The sequence below is a fragment of the Biomphalaria glabrata genome, chromosome 2 (assembly GCF_947242115.1).
Source record: "Biomphalaria glabrata chromosome 2, xgBioGlab47.1, whole genome shotgun sequence".
In the NCBI taxonomy this organism is placed as follows: domain Eukaryota; kingdom Metazoa; phylum Mollusca; class Gastropoda; family Planorbidae; genus Biomphalaria; species Biomphalaria glabrata.
Genome location: NC_074712.1, coordinates 31,100,340 through 31,120,621, shown reverse-complemented (window position 1 = coordinate 31,120,621; position 20,282 = coordinate 31,100,340). Strand labels below are relative to the sequence as shown.

At 33.1% G+C, this 20,282-nt stretch overlaps 1 protein-coding gene across 12 annotated transcripts in view; it reads right to left on the bottom strand.

Annotated features, from left to right (window-relative positions):
* Positions 1-20,282, bottom strand: part of LOC106053207 (cadherin-23-like) — an 87,862-nt gene that overhangs the window by 15,655 nt on the left and 51,925 nt on the right. For all 12 annotated transcript variants that reach the window (XM_056020031.1, XM_056020033.1, XM_056020030.1 and 9 more), the window contains 20 exons: positions 19,261-19,467; positions 17,884-18,045; positions 17,467-17,631; positions 16,743-16,807; positions 16,131-16,368; positions 15,541-15,786; positions 14,816-14,888; positions 12,936-13,171; positions 11,884-12,102; positions 6,650-6,785; positions 6,258-6,461; positions 5,757-6,070; positions 4,811-5,091; positions 3,586-3,847; positions 3,100-3,294; positions 2,636-2,861; positions 1,605-1,731; positions 1,207-1,306; positions 635-736; positions 4-252 (listed from right to left, as the gene is read on the bottom strand). In XM_056020031.1, coding sequence (XP_055876006.1) covers positions 4-252; positions 635-736; positions 1,207-1,306; positions 1,605-1,731; positions 2,636-2,861; positions 3,100-3,294; positions 3,586-3,847; positions 4,811-5,091; positions 5,757-6,070; positions 6,258-6,461; positions 6,650-6,785; positions 11,884-12,102; positions 12,936-13,171; positions 14,816-14,888; positions 15,541-15,786; positions 16,131-16,368; positions 16,743-16,807; positions 17,467-17,631; positions 17,884-18,045; positions 19,261-19,467 — 3,807 coding nt within the window. The remainder of the gene's footprint in view (positions 1-3; positions 253-634; positions 737-1,206; positions 1,307-1,604; positions 1,732-2,635; positions 2,862-3,099; positions 3,295-3,585; positions 3,848-4,810; positions 5,092-5,756; positions 6,071-6,257; positions 6,462-6,649; positions 6,786-11,883; positions 12,103-12,935; positions 13,172-14,815; positions 14,889-15,540; positions 15,787-16,130; positions 16,369-16,742; positions 16,808-17,466; positions 17,632-17,883; positions 18,046-19,260; positions 19,468-20,282) is intronic.

Genomic DNA, 20,282 nt, shown 5'->3' with positions numbered 1-20,282 from the left:
TACTCTAAGTGTGGCAGTATCTGTAAGCCCTCCTTTATCTGATACCTTCAGACCAACAGTGAAGAAGCCAGACATTTGTGTTTTAAAATACATGTTTGTTTTGATGGAGCCGTTGCTGAAGAGCTTGAAAGGCTCAATGATGCCAAGATTGAGCAACTCTTGATTCAAATTGTCTGGGTGGGCAACAAAGTTGGATGTAGAATTGAAGAAGTCCACGCCCCATCTTTCAGAGTCTCTATCTTCAACAACATCCTAAGGTAACATTGTAATATACAACTTCAAAATAAATGTCATTGTTTCTGTTACATTATATGATATTATACATTATATTATCATTGTGATACTTTTTAAGAAATAATAATAATGAAGTGTTTACAATGAAATATTTTATTAAAGTATGAAAAATTCTAATATAAAATTGAGTTTGCAAAGCTTAAAAATATTTACATATTATCACCTGTTATCAATGGAACCAATCAGAAAAAAAGACCTCTTAAGGACAATTATTTCATCTAAACAAATCCATTGCATCAAAAATGAAGAAGTTTTATTTGTTACTTAAAAGAATAAATATGTATAAAAGATATACTAAAGCAAATGTTTTGCATATTTATTTCATCTTTTATTTACTTGCCTTAAGTTCCATAATAAATTTACCAAACTGTGTGACCCTTGTTATGCCCAGTGTCAGCTCCTTACTTTTGAACTGTGGTGGGTTGTCATTAACATCTTGGACCTTGTAAGTAAAAACAATATTGTTATTCCAATGAACAGTATTTACTACATAATATATATATATATATAATAGTAATAAGACTTGATTAGTGAGGAATGCAGTGTATACATATAAATAAATAAATATATATAGAGAGAGATATATATGTATATATTATACAGTACTTTTTTTGTGACGGTACGCACCAGTATAGCGTACTGACACCTTTTTCAATGTGGGGAAAAATGTATTACTTTTGCTGTATTTTAACATTTATTATTAATTTATAAGTAGTTAAAAGTTAGGCAATTCATCATTTAGTAGAGGCAGCTATTTTTTTTTTTTTCCAAAAAAGCAATGTATATATATATATATATATAACTGTATTTCCTGTAACCAATCAGCCAAGAGGGATGTAATCTAGTAGATCAACAAACATAATGAAAATTCAACTTTCTAGACTGAATGAATCTATTTATTGAACAAGTCACCTGTACTTCTATCCACAGTTTGTCAGTATTAGTTGGCCTAAACATTGATGGATACAGTTGACCCTTTTCAAAAGGATAAATCTTATCAGTGGTGACAGTCCTACAATAAAATTTACAACAATATTGTTACACACAAACATACATACAAATGAGTCATTTTATTTACCAAAACTTTTTATTTCTAAATTATGTTTTAAAATGACATATAGTTTTAATTGAACTATAATATAAATACAAAAGTTGGACTTTATACTGAATAATTTTAGCTATAATGATGTTTTTACAATAATAATAATTGTTATAAAATTATAATGTTAAAAAAATAATAATAAAACTACATAAAAAGTCTTTTCTATTATGGCTAGAAACTTAAAAAAGCAAGAGTCTAGAAAACATACTTGAAACAGTCATCAAGTGCCTGGATGACAATATTTATAAATGGGTTACTTTCTCTGTCCAAAGTTTGATTCAAACACAACATCCCAGAAAATGTATCTAAAATAAAAGTCTCAAGCAGAGATGATCCTGAAACAAGTTATTTAGACTTTTTAACATTCAACACTGCCTAACAAACCAAGTGTTAGAAAAAACAATAGAATATTATCTTATAATATGACTACAGACTAAGGAACATTGTAAATTAATTTGTTTAGATACTAAAGACATGGCAGTTTAAATCCTGGTCAGGACTATTTTACTTAGGAATTATTATGTATATTCTGATAAATGAGGTGATTAAATGATCAAGTCAATGGCTGCAGATATAAAGGTTAGGTTCAGCTTTTTGTGGAAATACAGTGATGGTAGGTATGGACTGAATTACTTGAATGGGTTCAGTTTCATACTGATACCTGCTTTATAATAGTATGGTATTTTTGGTGGCCCCACAACATTTTTTTGGAGACAGTGGCCACACACGACTCCCTCTAGGGACTCCATAAAATTGACTGTACATAGTAGCCCCATAAGACTTTGTAGATAGTGGCCTCATCACTAAGACTCCCTGACCCTGTAAGACTCCCTGAAGCTAGTGACTTTGTAAGACTCCCTGGAGATAGTGACCCTGCATGACTCCCTGGAGATAGTGACTTTGTAAGACTCCCTGGAGATAGTAACCCTGTAAGACTCCCTGGAGATAGTGACCCTGCCAGACTCCCTGGAGATAGTGACCCTATAGGAAAGCCTAGACATAGTGGCCTTATAAGACTGCCTGAAGATTGTGGCCACAAAATAGAATAAACTTTCCATCACTCATCTTTTTTTCTTCTTAAAAGCAATCACATCATCACCACCTGTTCAAGGAAACATATGAACATGTACTTACATTCATGTAATTCCCAAGCCTAACCATTAGCGTAATTATAACATTTCAAAAAGTTATTAAAAATTCTTGTGACATTTGATAACATGATACCATTTTATTACATACCTATCAAGTAATAACAAATGACTGTATAGGTAGAGTTCAAATCTCTGTCAATCGCCAAGCTTACATTGGTGCAGCTTTGTTGATTCTCCACAATGGCAATAGGGAAGGGGGCGGGGAGATTAACAAATTCTGGCTTGTGATCATTCTTGTCGATAACAATGATGGTCATAGTCACAGTAGCAGTAAATGGCACTGGCACACCTTGATCTCTGGCCTCAAGTTTCAGCTGCAAGTCAAATATTTCTTAAACTGTGAATTTTTTTAAAACTCTCTGAAATTGTTTCTTAAAATTGTAAAAATAAAACTCATTGTGTTGTAAATGCCTGAATGCTAAAAATAAATGTTGCCAATATTTAAGAAATTTCTTGAATTTTAAAAGTTTCTTTAAGTAGTTGGTATATTTAGTCATTTCAAACTATTTGAGAAATACTTTTAAGAAATTATTCCAATAAAAATGGCCAAACCTCATAACGAGATTGAGTTTCAGCATTCATTTCATCTTTAGTGGTGATCAAGCCAGACAGTTCATTCACAGCAAAAGCTTTGGAGCCATCATATTGATTGTTCACAAGGGAAATAGCAAAATGAATTTCTCCATTTTTGCCTTTGTCAGCATCAAATGCTTCCAGCTTAAAAACAGATGTCCCGATTTCTGCATTCTGCAGATGCCAGTTCATACAAGTTGTCATTAAGTTAAAAATACATAAAAATATATTGAACAAAAACACACTTGAATTTGAGAGCATAATAAATGGGAAAATCATTATATAAAACAGATTACAGTGTGTAGGACTTAATTGTTTTTTTTTTTCAATTATTTCTCAAACAAATAAAAAATGAGCTATGACAGAAGTTTTTAAAAGTTATTCAGTTCAATTTTTCGCTTGAACCACTGACCTAACCTTCTGTGTGCTGATCTAATGTGACATCTCTAGCATATATCAGTTTACCTCTTGCACATAAGCCATGGCTGTACTAGTACTTGGTCGTGTGAACTGAGGGACATTATCATTCACATCCACTATCTCAATAACAACTTTCTTGGTGGCATTAAACTTCTGGGCCTTGTTGGTTGCCATGACAGTCACATAGTAAAAGCCTGCATACCCATGAATGGACATGGCAGGGGAGATAACTCCAGTGTTATTGTTTATCTTGAAGAAACTAGTTCCTGAACTCAATGTGGCATTGGAGTCAGATGTTAGAGAGTAGCTGTTGATAGAAAGTATTGGTAAGTTACTTAAAGCTTATCATATCTTTTTTTTTAATTAGACAATAATAGCGTTATTAAAGTATGTTAAGAAGTTTCAAAATTGTAGGTTCTAGTTTAACAATTTTTTCAAATGAAAATAATATGCTAAATACAATATCATATGTAGCTCTATACGTAGAGGAGATAAAGGAACAGCAACACACTAATGATGTTGCAACAACCTAATTGTCTAATGGAAAAAATATTGCTTTCAAACTTGAGGTTCACATAAAAAACAGAAATTTAGTTATTTAATGGCTTTAAATCTCATCTTTTATTACATCTTTTAACAATTTCCTGGTAAAAATTAAGCAGCATTAAACACATTTTACAGACAAGTTCATCAGCCAAGCACATGCTTTTTCAAAACAAGTTCAATATTGAATAATAAAGACTTTCATATTAAAAAGAATGAAGATCTGATTTGCATTTCCTTTGGCATTCCAGTCAGACCCCATTATTCAGAGGTTATGTCCAACCCTTCCCTCCCCCACTGGGGCCCAGGGTCACAGTGAGAAGAAGAACATGGGTTTTCTGAAAAGTAGATAGCACAGGATATACTGAAGGATTAGCCAAGATCTACTGGTTTTTGGCTGATTCCTGGGCCTCCCTATGAGCAAGAGCTGGACTCACTGGCATGGCTTTTGCTGAGTCTGGGTGGTTCGGTTTGCACCCACCAAATAGGCACTAACTAGCCTTTCCTTAGCATGCTGGTAGAGAAATGCACTGCAATAACTTTGATATTGAAAATGTCAAACAACCCACTCCTTTTCCTGCTGTTAATTATTTTTCTTGTTAACCATTAATGAAAGAAACAGATCCTTACATCAACTTCCCTATAAATTGCAAGGTCTTAAAGGGGTATGTTTACTTTTTTTTTAATCATTACTATAAAGCATAAAGCTGAGACAAAGTTTACTAACATTACTCTCCCATTGTCTGTAGTTTTGTCATCAGCATCATCTGCCACCAGTGTTACCACTGATACTGACATGTCAGCTGTTTCAGGTATAGAAGGTTTTGCCGGGCTGACAGAGGTAAACACTGGAGGGTTGTCATCTACATCCAGGATGATAAATGTAATTGTATTGGTACGATTACTTTTCCTGTCATCTGGGTTGGCTTTGGAATCAGAAGCAACTATTTCAAGTTTGTAGAATGGCTTCGTTTCCCGATCAAGAGATTTGGCAACTGTCAATTCACCCTGGTGGAAATAAGAAGAACAATACATTTGAAGAAATCCCATTAAATATTATAAATTAATCTGAAAAACATGTATTGGTCTACAGTTACTTTAGAATAGATGAAACAAATAAAACTACAATTATAGCCAGCCCTCAAGCACTGGGATTAAAATGAAAGTGCTGTATAGTCTATGATATGATGTATTTGTAAAGTCCAAAATATAAGTTTGAATTGAAAGTTCATTTAATATCAAGATCTTCAAGTTAAATGAATCAAAATCATTTGGCATGGATAAACATATTTATCATACACTAGTTAAAATATCCTTTATTTATATAATAATGTGTATTACTTTTATTGTAAACATTTTAAACTAATCTAGATTTTAAGATTATTTTTACTCCAAAGGATTCCAACATAAAATGTTTTATCACAAATTCCAATGACTACAATATATGAAGTCATTTTTTTCTTTTAAAGAAACATTTAAAGCAATTGAAATTTTATAGGAAGAATAGCAAAAGTATGAAACCAGTTAACTGCCTAGTTGTGTGGCACAGTCGTCTCAATGGTCCTGGGTTTGAACAATGACCCTGCTGTACTGCATGAAGTTTGGTCTAGGATGTAATTATCTTCAAATATGAAAGAACAGTCAGAACATATAATAGAAAACAAAACAATTACAGTATTCATAGCAATGGAAAAACTGCCATCATTGTCCTCCCCATCAAGTGTGTAGAACACAGTCCCAGCATCCCCAATATCTTTATCAGTGGCTGCAAATCTGGTCACCAGGAAACCAACACTCTCATTCTCTAGGACTCCGTAGGTCATGTTGTAAGGCTCAAAGACTGGAGAGTTGTCATTGGCATCTAATACAGTCACTGTGACTGTGGCTGTTGAAGTCAGCTGGGGATAGCCATTGTCTCTTGCTATCACTTCAAATATTTCTTTGTCACTCTTCTCTCTGTCCAGTTTGGCTTTAAGCTGCACAGTACCTGCACACATTTTTGTTTAAATAACAGAATGAAATGAGACATCTTAGTTTGATAAAATATTGCTACATAGCTGACCAAACACTATTACTAATTGTTAGGAATCAAACATTAATTAGTCATAATTTTTCATTAAAATACATATTATACAGCTAAATAATTTCAATTTTCAGCTGGTGCTAAAACTTACCATCACTGCTGACAGCAAAAGCATCAATAGTAGCTGCCCCCAGACTGAAGGTAACTGTCTGTCCATCGTCAGCATCAGTTGCTGACAGCTGTACAACTAATGCCATGACATTTTCCATTTCATTGATTCTGACATTGTAGATGGGTGATGGCACAAACTTTGGTGGGTTGTCATTGTAGTCTAATAGAGTGACACTTAGAGTAGCTGTGAGAGAAACAGAACATTCAATCTACAAGCAATAGAAGATGCTAACTGGAAACAAACACATACGATTAAAGAAAAAGAAAAGAAACATAGGTAAATATTTTTGAAAATTGTTTAAAGTTTAATTAGCTCTACATGCTAAAGACAAAAATCAAATTACTTTTGTAAACATTCTGATCTATCTTTACCTGTAGCCACTTGTTTTCCTATTTGTGAATAAACATCTTCCACAAGTATTTGCAAAATAACTCCGACAGCTGTCTCTCTGTCAAGTGTATTGTTCACAAAGATTTGCCCAGTTTTGGAATTCATACCAAAGTAATACTGTAGAGAAACAAAACAACTAACCTTTGTAAAAAGATTTTTTTTTTTTGATGATTTGTATTTTTGTGCAAATGTTAGGGGGTTGTCGCGTAGTATAGACAAGTGTCTATTTCTTTCTCCTAACTCTGTTTTTTTTATTTCCTCTACTGGTAGTACGTATACGGGGCGAGAGTGTCTTGTATTTTTTTTTGTTTTGAATTGTTTTGCTACGTCACAAAGTCCGGTGACATCTATGGGTCATTCTTTGTCATGAGGCAGTTCACCCTCTGAGTTTGGTTGTAGCGGACGGTGTGTTGGCCCGTAAAACGTTATTTGTCTGTACCAGTTTCTCGGACTTATTATTCAGTTGGATTTTTGGGACCCCTGTTTAGGGTGAGTTATTCGTTTGTGATATCTATTATTGTATGCTGTATGAGGTTGTCACTATTTCTATTTTTAGTGTAGAAGTTGAGAGTATTGTGTTTATTTCGTTTATAGGGTGCCAGTGTTGGAGTTGTGGGCGTCGCTTGCGAGTGTCATTGTCAAATTGGCGATTATCTGAGGTCTAACTTTACTATTACCGAGGTTGGCAGTTTTGTGACGCCCGTCGGTTAGAGTCTGGTGGACCATAAAACCAGGGTGACAAGTGATAACAGTAGCAAAGGTGCTTAAATTAATTATTGTAAAATATCTTTATATATACCTATTATCTAATATATATATATTGTCTATTTATCATCTTCATTGTACATACACATATATGTTTCATACAATTAAAATTCATTTATTTTTGTTGTTATTTAAACTATTCACCTAGTTGTTTACTGTATGTACGACTGTGTGTGAGTGATGTTCTTGTCAGGTTGAACCCCGGGACCTTAATAGTATACAGCTAGTTAACAACCCAAATAAATCCTAAACCTGACAAATGGGGGCTCAGAGTCCGGCTGTGACTACTAGGTCATAGATTGTCTTATCTCTTCTTATCTTATAAAATAAAATAAAAATATACTGCCTAATACCCCTTTATTGTATTTATATTTGATGTTATTGGGTACAATGTGCTGAAGAAAAAAAAATTGTTTGTGTACTTCTCATAATTGTTTGGACATGTACCGGTACATCAAAAGTAGCAGAGGCTTGACACATTGTTAAATTTATCATTAATTTGTTTGAATTCACCGCCATATTATTATATGTGTTGATTGTTGATATTGAGGATTGTACCAATGCTAAATTCATCATTTATGATTTTGAACTCATCATCATATGACTATAGGTGTTGATATTTCAAGATTATGATTTATATTCATTTATTTAATTTTTCTTTCATGTTATTTTTCCTATATTGGTGTGTTGGAAGTCCCTGTAGCAGCTATCTTTCTACGCATAGGCCTGGAGTGAGGCGTTTTCTCTCCGACGTTGGATACTGCTCAGATAGGTTTTCTTTCTTTGCCATACGACACACTCTAAGTTTTAGTTTACATCTTATGTCTGTATATTATAGTATATCATAGTAATAATAATAATAGTATTAGTTGATTTAGCTGAACACAGTAAGGCACTTAGACCATGGAAACCAGGTTAACGGTAAGGTCACAGTTTATTAGTGATGGCCGTGCTATGGGGTACGAAGGGGAAAGGTTAGAGAAATATGTGAAGGAATGGAAAGCTGAATATGATAGAGATAAGGAAGTCGCGAAGGCAGAGGAAGAGGTTAGGTTTGAGCTGCAGGAGAAGTTGAAGAAAGAGGCGAAGGCAGAAGAAGAGGCTAGAAAGAAAGAGGCGAAGGCAGAAGAAGAGGCTAGGAAGAAAGAGGAAGAAGCGAGATTTGAACGTGATGAGAAGGCCAAACGCGAGGAACACGAAAGATGGAAGGAAAGAGATGCCAAGGAGTCAATCAAGAGGAAAGAGGAGTTGGAACTTGCTAGGCTTAAAGAAAAGTCTGCGCTAGAGGCAGGCGGGGCGGTAGGACAGACAGGTGATGTGCGATACAAGAATGTCATAGACAGGCTTGACAAGAGTTTCCAGGGTATGAAAGATGACGACGACCTCCTAGCTTACCTAACACACTTTGAGGCCGTTGCAGCAAGGTGAAAATAGAGAGAAAAGAGTGGTCTTTGCTGTTGTCATATAAACTGACCACCGCACTCAGAAACTTCATGCTAAGGGACAGTCTGTTCCTTAGCGAGAATTATGAAGAAGTCAAGACTGCACTTCTTCGCCATGCAGATATCAACGCGGAAACCTGCCGCAAAAGATTCCATCGCGTGAGACCTAGTCAAAATGACTTTAGGAGATATGTAACAGAATTGAAAACGGCCTTAGACAATTGGTGCAAGATGGCCGAAGTCGGTAAAACAGTGGAGGAGTTAAAAGATCTGTTGATCAAAGATAGGATCTTAGAAAGCGTATCGAGTCGTGTATACAGGCAACTGGTTTTGAGCAAGCACAGAACAGTAGAGAACATGCTGGAAGTTATAGAAGGCTTTAAGGTTGCTGGGTCAGATGAGCCGATTTGTAAGGAAGAGAGTGTATATGTGGCGGCAGCATGTTGTGAACCTGTGGGTAAAAGAAAGGTAATTGTGTGTTTCAGTTGTGGTGAAAAGGGGCATAATTCAACCGAGTGCCGTAAAGGTGTTTCCCCGTCTAACGAGATTGATGTTGAAGATGTGAACTCTAATGATATTGTCAGCGATCAAGATCAAAGGTCAAGACATAGATGCGGATTCGGATGGTCGCCGTGGGTATAAGTTAGTGCCGGATCGCTACACAGTAACTGTTCAAAATTTGCCATTCAATGTTAACTGGCAGAAGTTAAAAGATAGATTTAGAGATGTTGGTTTAGTGGGATTTGTGGAGGTTTTAATGGCAAACAGAAAGTCGATGGGCGTAGGTCATGTAAAGTTAAGGAACCTGGCCGATGTTGCGAGAGCAGTTAAATATTTAGACAAGTCCAAACTCGGAGGTAGGACTATTGTAGTTGTCCCACATCGTATAAGTGCGCGGGGGTAACGATATGATAACTTTGATTCTCTGTTTTATATATATATATATATTTATATATATATTTGCTTTGTTGGTCAAACGTTCCAATATTTAGACATATGGGAGTAAACTGGAACTGCAAGTGTGCGTTGGCATTGAATAGGCTGCAGACTTGTCTGAGTAAGTATCCTATTCTTCGTTTACCTGATACTTCTCTAGCTTTTTTTTTCTTCAGACAGATGCTTCAGATAACGGAATTTCTCGCATTCTCTGTCAGTGTATCAAAGGCGTGTTACATCCCATAAAGTACGTAAGCCGTAAATTGTTGCCTCGGGAGCAGAAGTACTCTATTATTGAACGGGAAGGATTAGCCATAGTATATTCTGTAAAGAAACTGGACATGTATTTAGCAGGTAAAAGATTTCACCTGCTGACTGATCACAAGGCCTTATCGTATCTCAGGAGCACAAACTTTACCATTGCACGTATCACAAGATGGGCATTGATGCTACAAGACTACTCCTTTGACGTTGTCCACGTAAAGGGAGAGAACAATCTGCTGGCTGATCTTTGTTTAAGATTGATATAGACTTCCATCCGCCATTTATATTATGTCTCTATGTGTTATAACATTTGAACTTGTGTTTTATATTATGCAAATGCTACTAATTTCAAGAATATAATGTGTATTTATTTACCATGAATATAATTTGGTATATTATATTAATGTTGTATTTGTAAATATGATTTTGTAATATAACTTGGTTCTTGGCCCAAGTTGATATGGGTCACCTTTAAAGTCAAGGTAACCAACTCTTCTTTGTTATTGGATCTTTATCTTGACGTGTATTGTGTCTCCTTGGTTCATTAATTGGTGACTCCCCATCATTTTTTTTCTTCCATTATTACATTTTGAAATGTCACATAGATGCACTTATGATCTTTTTGTTCTTCCTTGTTCTTTCTACAAAGTTTTGTCTTCGAAAGGATTTTTGATTACTGGAATTTCTTTCAAAATTTCCAGTTCGTCGAGGAGGGGGGATGTCGCGCAGTATAGACAAGTGTCTATTTCTTTCTCCTAACTCTTGTTTTTTTTTATTTCCTCTACTGGTAGTACGTGTACGGGGCGAGAGTGTCTTGTATTTTTTTGTTTTGAATTGTTTTGCTACGTCACAAAGTCCGGTGACATCTATCGGTCATTCTTTGTCATGAGGCAGTTCACCCTCTGAGTTTGGTTGTAGCGGACGGTGTGTTGGCCCGTAAAACGTTATTTGTCTGTACCAGTTTCTCGGACTTATTATTCAGTTGGATTTTTGGGACCCCTGTTTAGGGTGAGTTATTCGTTTGTGATATCTATTATTGTATGCTGTATGAGGTTGTCACTATTTCTATTTTTAGTGTAGAAGTTGAGAGTATTGTGTTTATTTCGTTTATAAGGTGCCAGTGTTGGAGTTGTGGGCGTTGCTTGCGAGTATCATTGTCAAATTGGCGATTATCTGAGGTCTAACTTTACTATTACCAGGTTGGCAGTTTTGTGACGCCCGTCGGTTAGAGTCTGGTGGACCATAAAACCAGGGTGACAAGTGATAACAGTAGCAAAGGTGCTTAAATTAATTATTGTAAAATATCTTTATATATACCTATTATCTAATATATATATATTGTCTATTTATCATCTTCATTGTACATACACATATATGTTTCATACAATTAAAATTCATTTATTTTTGTTGTTATTTAAACTATTCACCTAGTTGTTTACTGTATGTACGACTGTGTGTGAGTGATGTTCTTGTCAGGTTGAACCCCGGGACCTTAATAGTATACAGCTAGTTAACAACCCAAATAAATCCTAAACCTGAGGTATTATTAATTAATAATGGTTCTTTTGACATTGATTTGTCTTGATATATAGGTCTTGTAAATAAAAGGTTGTGTAGCAAGTAAACTAAGGTTTACATGGGCAGTATGGGTAAAGATGAATGCCAATCTCAACAGATGACAGGCACACAATGAAGATAGACTTAGAGAAATAAAACAGCTTTAGCCTTAATCTTGAAGCACAAAAATTTAATTTCACTAGCCTAGCACTCCACATTAAGGCCACAGTAACACTATTGACTAGACCTACTTTAACTCCAGTGCTGGTGACATTAATTCTATCCTCTAAACTATTTTTGCTGAATGCCACAACTTCACCAATGCTGTAGACTAAACTGCTGTTCAGATCTGGATCTGATGCACTGTACAGAAAGACTGGGGAGGAGATCTGTGTGTTCTCATTGATTTCAACACTCTTTGAGGGAAATGGAAAAACTGGAACTTCATCGTTCACATCTGTCAAGTTAATCTGTTGAATATTATAGAGCTAGTACAGGTAGGGACAATTTGTACAACATTAAAATGAATACAAAAAAATTAACCAATTGGTTAATTAATTATAGGTTATTGATTATTTTGTATGATGTCTAAATAATGGAATAACTGCTACTTAACGAGAGATGTGTATGTATATATGGATTTAATCCCCTTATTACATTTTGACCAGGTTTTTTTCCCCACTTCACATGCATAAATATTCAAAGTCATTCATGGCCTAAATTGTGCCAATGTGTTAAAAATTAAAAAAAACAACAATCCATAGTTGATGACAATACATAAATCAATCCAAAAATTAACCAATTAGTTAACAAATAGTACTAATTAATTTTGTTTTATATGTCAGAAAAGAAGCTAAATAAATAAAGATAAATGGCAACAATTAGCAGTTCTTCACCCTAGATAAGCTTTGTTTTAAAAAAATGTAATCTTTTTTGTTTTGCTTGTTTTGATTAGACCTACTTATATGAACCAGTTGAAAAGAAAAAGAAAGGAACACTACTAAAGGTAATCCTTATAATAGCATAAAATAGGGGAATGACTGTAAATAGATCATTCTGAGCATGGAAGAGTAAGGTATACATATTGTTACATTGTGATTACTTTGAGAAAGTTATTCATTGAAAAATAAAAATGTGTTATCTTATGATTGTGTAACTGTGGTTCGGATTTTTAAAATTCATTTATTGATCTGCTTGTAACAGCTTTTTGTCATTCCCTTGTCCTAAAAGAAACCATTTTTAAAAATTTGCATATAAAATATATTGACACTTAAGGAAATAGCAAGAGCTGATAGTCAGATACCTTCAATATACAAAGTCCAATTAAAGGTGGTGTGCCCCTGTCAATGGCTGAAATATTTAATATATATTCTTTTTTTGTTTCTCTGTCCAGCACTGCTCCACTCTCCACTTCTACAACTCCCGTCTGAAAGTTGATTCTAAATTTGTCCAGTGCTCCGGTCTCGATTCGATAAATAAAGTCATTGTTAGGACTTGTACCATCAAAATCTGTAGCAACTACTGTGATGACAGCCAAACCTTCAAGAACATAGAAATATAAACAATAATTAGAAATTTTATTGTTCTGGCTCTTTGTAAAACATAATTCACAATAAATACTCTCTATATGTACTAACATAGTGATGCCCAAACTACGGCCCGCGGGCCATATCGACGTGGCTCCATCCGGCCCGCCTAAACATCGGTATAAAGTGAAGAAAATTTTTAAAAAGGTTGAAAAATGTATTTTTGATACGTTAGGACTTTTTCTTGGATGGATTTCATTCTAATCTAATGTATTCTAATATTCATATTTTTTTTTAAATGAATATAACATTTATTTTGTTCGGTGACAAGTGTTGACAGTTGTTTTAGGTTCTTGGATAATTCCGCTGCTGTCTTGAGCTAGTCGTGCACTAAATATGTTGTGTGTAACACAGGGCATCAATTTGGTATCAATTTTGGTAACATTCTTTTGATATCAAAGAGAATAATACGTACCATTGAATATTTGTGCATTAATGAAATGGTAGAGCCGTAGGAACAAAAACTTGATTATGAATGTAGATTGTTGGTTTGAGCCGCAAAGAAAAAAATCGCTAACTTACGCCTAGTTGAGTGAGTTGAGCGACTGACGAGAAAAAAGAGATAAGATTTGTGCCCACGGTAAGGGCAAACTACAGAGTTGTTTTAACTTATGAGAAATGAAGTGTAAAAAAATGTTTTCTAGCAGTGATGAAAGAATTAGTCCTGGGGAGAAAAACAGGTAAAGCATTGCAAACGATCGGACGATATTGGTACAAATTTCCATTAAAAACTAAACGACAGTGCTGCAGATTTTGAAATGTTTTCTGTTGCCACTGAGGACTGCTCTGACAGATCTGCAAATGGAGCTGATTGACTTACACAGCCAGACATTCCTGTTTGAGAAATTTAGAGCGATGCAGACAAGACATTTCTTCACCAATTTGTATGAATTTCCGCAATCAAGTGTTAAGGACATTCAGACAATCCCAATGTTTAGAAGCACTTCATTGAGTAGACAAACTTTTCATTGATACAACGGATGAAACCAATCTTACTTAATCGCCTAGAACTGCTACGGGTTTGTAATTATAGTTTGTAATAAAACTATTTAAAATGGTTTATTCACTATTTCATTTTGTTAATTTATTCCATGATGTGGCCCGCGACGTCGAAAATTAAAATGGCCTGCCGGTAGAAAAAGGTTGGGCATCACTGTACTAACAGCAAATATGCTTCAAAACATCGCAAATTAAAAAAATTAAGTTCAAACAAAATTCCTTTTTCATTGCTTAAGAAAATATATCTTTTATAAACTCTGAAGATTAATTATAATAGACTCCGGGCTAATTATGATTATGTCATTTTTTACAATCTTATTAATGTTAAAATATTTATTTTTCTATATTTTGTTTTGCAAATAAAGTAAAATTTTATTGATGACACATTAAAAATATTGGTTTGTTGTTGTTTTTGTTTATTTGCATTTTAGCATGAATTAGACTTAATGCATGCAAGTGAGGTATGCAGTCTACATGAGAATAGTACTACTGCAGGCCATATATCTTTGCAGTCCTTTGTAATAAAAAATTAAATGTTTAAGTTAACAAACAAGTTATTAGTATTAAGAACAACATCTCATCATTAGAAGAGTCTTGCCTTCTTGAGCATTTTCAGCAATTGTTGTAAAATATTCACTTTTTGAAAATACAGGTGCAAAATCATTCACATCCTAAAAACGAAAAGAACAAATTATTTCAAATACATTTTGTTTAAAAATTATTTATTTCCTAAAAGTAAGCCTAAAATGTGTTTTTGTACTTTTTTTGTTACATATCAAAAAAGACTAAAATGTATACTTCTATTGGCTTATTTAATAATTATGCTTAAGTTTGGCGCCAAAAAAATAATACATTTAATTGAGAAATGGTCACTTATAATATTTTTTTCAACATAATTTTGTATTTTAAAACATGTAGACACCTAAATATAAATAGGCTGATATGACCTGACCCCAAAGTGTAATGGATAAATATTATTTATTAATCCCTTTAGGTTTTGTTGATATAGCAGAAAAACAAATCTTTCCCTTTGGGCAACTCTGGATCTAATTTCCAGGTTTTCCCCTAATAAATGTCTGGTACAGAGAAAAGATCCTCACATTTAGTGCCAAATTTTTACACCATAAGCCAAGTGATATTGTTGCATGAACTAGTTGGCTACTTGTTGAGTATTTCAATGGGAAAGAAAATAATGTACATAATTGGCACTGACACAGATAAGGTCAATTTTGACATTATTTATAATGTCTTTGAAAGATTTGGGAACTAAGGAATAGAAGTTAACTGTGTCCAAGATCCACAAGTTTGTACAAACTTTCTTACCTCTACAGTAATGTTCACTTCAATTTGAGATGACAGAACTGGATCCCCAGAATCATAGGCTTCAACAATTAGTGTAACTACACCTCCCAATATTTTGTCCAGTTTTTCATAGTCTATTGGACTAGTAACTGTTATTATGCCAGTTTTGGAATCAATAGTAAAATTGTTGGTCAGTCGAGCAGGGGTGCTGATAATGCGATAAGACACGAGACTATTGTTTGTGTTAGGTTCATCATCATCAACAGCCTGATTATAAAAAAGAAGACTTGAAAAACTTCCATTCTTTTCAAAAGAAAAATTTTTGTCTAGTTTTGTTTTAAATGGGATTTTTTTTAATTTTAAAACTATTGATGTGCAAAAAAATTCTATTAGAATATACAATTTAAGTATTTCTGAAAGAGACATAGTCAATAGTTTACTGCTAAAATAAGAAAGCTTAAGAAAATTTCTTAGGGCTTATTGCTTTTTTTTAAAAGTATATATAAAAAAAAATGTAACTAGACTCCCCTCAGATTTTTAAAACCTATCATGTTGTAATTTAAAATGCATATAAGATGGAAAGAAAAGTATAGAAAGATATATGGACATGCCTCCACTTTCAACGGTCTTAAAAACTGTGATGATCCTTCTCTGATGGTTCCATAGTAGTCATCTCTAATGAAGATCGGCCTTTTGTCATTTCTGTCTAATATGTTAACAGTGATTTCAGCAGGTGTTCTAAGCCCACCTCCATCTTTAGCTTCTATTGTTAAAAAATACTGGCTCATTTCTTCTCTATCTAAATTGCCAGCTACTTTAAAAAGTCCTGAGTTTGGTTCAATTTTAAACCTGAAAAGAAAAAAATTAAATTTACTTCTCATATTATTTTTTTTATTTAACAGCTCTAATAGACTTTTGATACATCTTTTGTAATAGAGCATGTGACAGTCAAGCAGCAAAAGTGCCAGGTTTTCAATTAAAAGACTTCACATTTGAATTCCAATAAATGCTATGACAACTAGTTCAAAGTTTTAGTGTTTAACTTGATAGAATGAAATTCCCCCAAATTTTATTAGGCAAACATGTTAAACAATTTCACTAATGACCATAAAAAAAGGTGAATTTTACGTCATTGTCATTAATCACTAGTCCTTGAAAGTAACTTGAAGGTAAATATTTATAAATTGGTCTTGATGGTAAATATTTATAACATAAGACCTCACCTTCCATTGCCGCCTCTTAAAGAATATTGTATAACTTTGTAAATTCCTGAGTCCAAATCTGTTGCCTTTAATTAAACAAGAACAAGAAGAATCAAAATTTCTTTAAAATATTGCATTAACAAATGAGGGATTTTTATAAATGAAATCTCTGAAGTTTTTTGGTGTACGAATTGATAAGATTTGTATTTTAGAAAGAAAATATAATTTTTTTAATTTCTTAGCACTGCAATCTTCCATTTGTGGCACAAAATAATTTTTATTATTTAATTGACGACCAATAGAACCTCCATAATATTGTCTATTTTATCCATTCAGCTTAAAATCTCTTCTTGGTCTCTTTTTATAGTCTCATATTTTTCTTTGGGGTTCCATTATTTCTCTAACCTATATTTCTCTATATTGCTTTCTATTTTGTTTTTGATTCAGCTGGATTTTAAAATCAAAATGTAAACAAAGAATAGATTTTTATGATGATTAATGTTAGAAGTTAAACAAGTTTAATATAGAGCTAACAACTATATGAAGAAAGATACTATGAATATCCTTGCAAGTAATAGCATGCTATTTAAACATAAAATTGTTAATCCAAACAAAATTTCATATTTACAAGTGTCTATATCTAGTGTGACTATTTATAAATAAATATTTGAATGTAATTAATTATTTATTATATCTGCAACAATGATTGCATTTAAAGGTAATTTTCTAAAATACTATCACCTACATTAAATGTTTGTATCGATGTATCTATGGGAGTATTTTCATATACACTTAATATGTAGCTAGACTGTGAGAAAGCAGGTGCATTGTCATTCATGTCTTCTATGTTTACAGTCACAGTTGTGGTACTTGAACGTTTCTCTGCTGTATTTACTTCTCTAGCGACAACCTGCACCATAAACAGTTTGATAATGAACACTGATAAGATAATTCATTCTACATCAAGGTTACTCCATAATATGTTTATGTTTTGATTATTACCTTATACAGATCAATTAAAAGGTATTTAAAATACTGCTATTAATGAAATTTTTAAAAAATGTACAAAATACATTTTTTAAAAATAATTATTTAAATAATAGTTTTTTAAATTGTCACTCTACTAACCAGCAAATATTTTTTTAAGAAAACAATAATTCACCTGAAAAATAAGGCTGTGATTTTTCTCATAATCTAAGACTTCTGAATTGTTCACTCGAAGGAGTACAGATGATTCAGAGTAAATTTCTTTTGGAAGGGGAGAGAAATCATAATAAGCTCTGCTGTTAACTTCTATAGTTAGAATAAAATGGCTGTTTTCACCCTGTTGAGGAAAACAAATTTAAATGAGCAGTCAAATATATTTTGCAGTAAACTTTGTTGGAATTTATAAACTATGCTTAATACAAAGGCTCACCTTAACAAGCCCTAAACTAATGTTTCTAAAAAATCCTAAACCAAATGATGTATGTTAGCACTCCCACTAGTAGCTTCAGACCATGGAAAGTATTATTAACTTTCCTGGCTGAATTCAGGAGCCAAACATTTTTCTGCATTCTGAGCTTCAGGAATTCTTACTTTTGGCACCTATAACACACTATTTTTCCAAGTAAGGAGAGCACAGGTCAAACTAAGTTAATTAGGAAAGTGTGAGACCAGGCTAATACAGAAGTGTGAGAGATTTTTGAGGTAGTATAACATGTATGTTTGTAATAAGCTTGCTCTTCAAAAGATTGGCCTCAAGTTCATCAAAATTGATTTTTAGCAGGCCTTTTTTTTTGTTTATGGAAAAAAGTTAACAAAATATTGTTAGGCCACTTATTTGAGGTAGAGAAAATAGGCAGACTCTAGATTCACATTTTTAAATACATATTGAAATTTCTTCTTTAAAAGAGCTTTCTTATTTATTGAATATTGGTAATAATGTAATTTTCACTAGATTAGTTTCAAATGGGAATTTAAAGTATGTACACTGCAAATACAGCAAATTTTCTGCCTTTAAAAAAATAAGGTAGATTCACACACCCCAATATGTTAACGAAAGGGGAACAGGGCATAATTTTTAGAAAAATTATTAGGCTCTGGATTTTTTCTTCTTTATTTTTCTAATCCATTCACACACAAAAAGAGAAATTCAGCTTTTAAAAATAGTATCTTTTTTTTCCTTAGACAATTTCACCAAATTTACTTTTGTAATATCTTAGTTTTTGAGTCTGTTTTTAGCTACTAGCAGGTGTTTCATCTTAAATTACACTCATTCAATAAAGAATTCAAAAGTGTATTTTTTAGGTTACAGTTTAGATAGCCTAAATAAAATTAAAACCCTTTGAACTCTTAAAACACAATTAATCATTCAAGTATCAACACAACTTTTTGTGGATAGAAATATTAGTTCAAGGACTACCCTTGCCTTAGTCTTTGAGTTTGACTTAAGCTAGTGTCACATCTTTCTCAAATAGTCTTAACTCATATGCAAGAATCGCAAAATTAGTAACTTATTAATTTGAAACTTATTATAAAATCTTTTTTCTAAACTGACCTGGTCAATATCAAGGACTCTCATTAAAACACCATCAAGGAAAGTCACTGGGACACCAATGGGCATGTTTTCCAAAATCGTTGCATTGTATGTACTCTGACTAAAGATCGGACTGTTATCATTAACATCACGGACAGTAATTGTCACCAATGTGGTAGCAGTAGTAGAACCTTTATTGATCTGTCCTGGAGGCACAACTTCAGAAGCCTTTAGATGAAAAGAAAAACAAGTTTATTTATTAGTAAAAATTAACTTATATGCTGAGGAGGTAATAGATTGCACAATGACAAAATAGAAATAAAAATGAAAAGTGTTATATTTCTGTGAATTAAAGGAAACAAATCAACAAGACATATCAGTTTGTTCAACAAATGAAGATTAATATGAAAAGTATTTGGAGATGTTGTTTTTTTTCACAATATTTTGCTTAAAGGAAAATTAATATTTGATAGTTATAAAGTTAATCCATAATTATACAAGAATCTGACAATGATATTTCATTTGTAACTGATAAAGTTTGTTTAATATTGTTGCTTCCCTTTACATAATATTTTTTTAAAAATGGAAGAAGAACTAATAGAATTTGTAATAGATTTTTTGGCTCATTTAAACATGTCCTATTGCCATGCTACCAGACATCTGCAAGCGTAAAGGAGGACCCTTACAAAGGAAGGCCAAAAAATATATAAGACAAAATGACTTTTTGCAGTAGTTCTTCATTCATATACATAAGTGTGGGACAATTTATTCAGATAGTACTGAGAGAGAAGTGTCAATAGATAGACTATATTTCTCTTTTATCCCCTGTGCAAAAACTGCTAATTGATCAACAAAAAAGTTTTTTCTGAAAGAAAAATTCTTAAGTAGCACTATTTAACAAACTTCACATGAACAGCCTTGAATATTCAAATACTACTGTTCACTGTTTCTGCCCTGCAAACTATTTCAAATTGAAGTATGTCTTGATTCAAAATATAACAGTGCAGAAAACAACATAGTGAAAGCTGGACATTTTCACATAT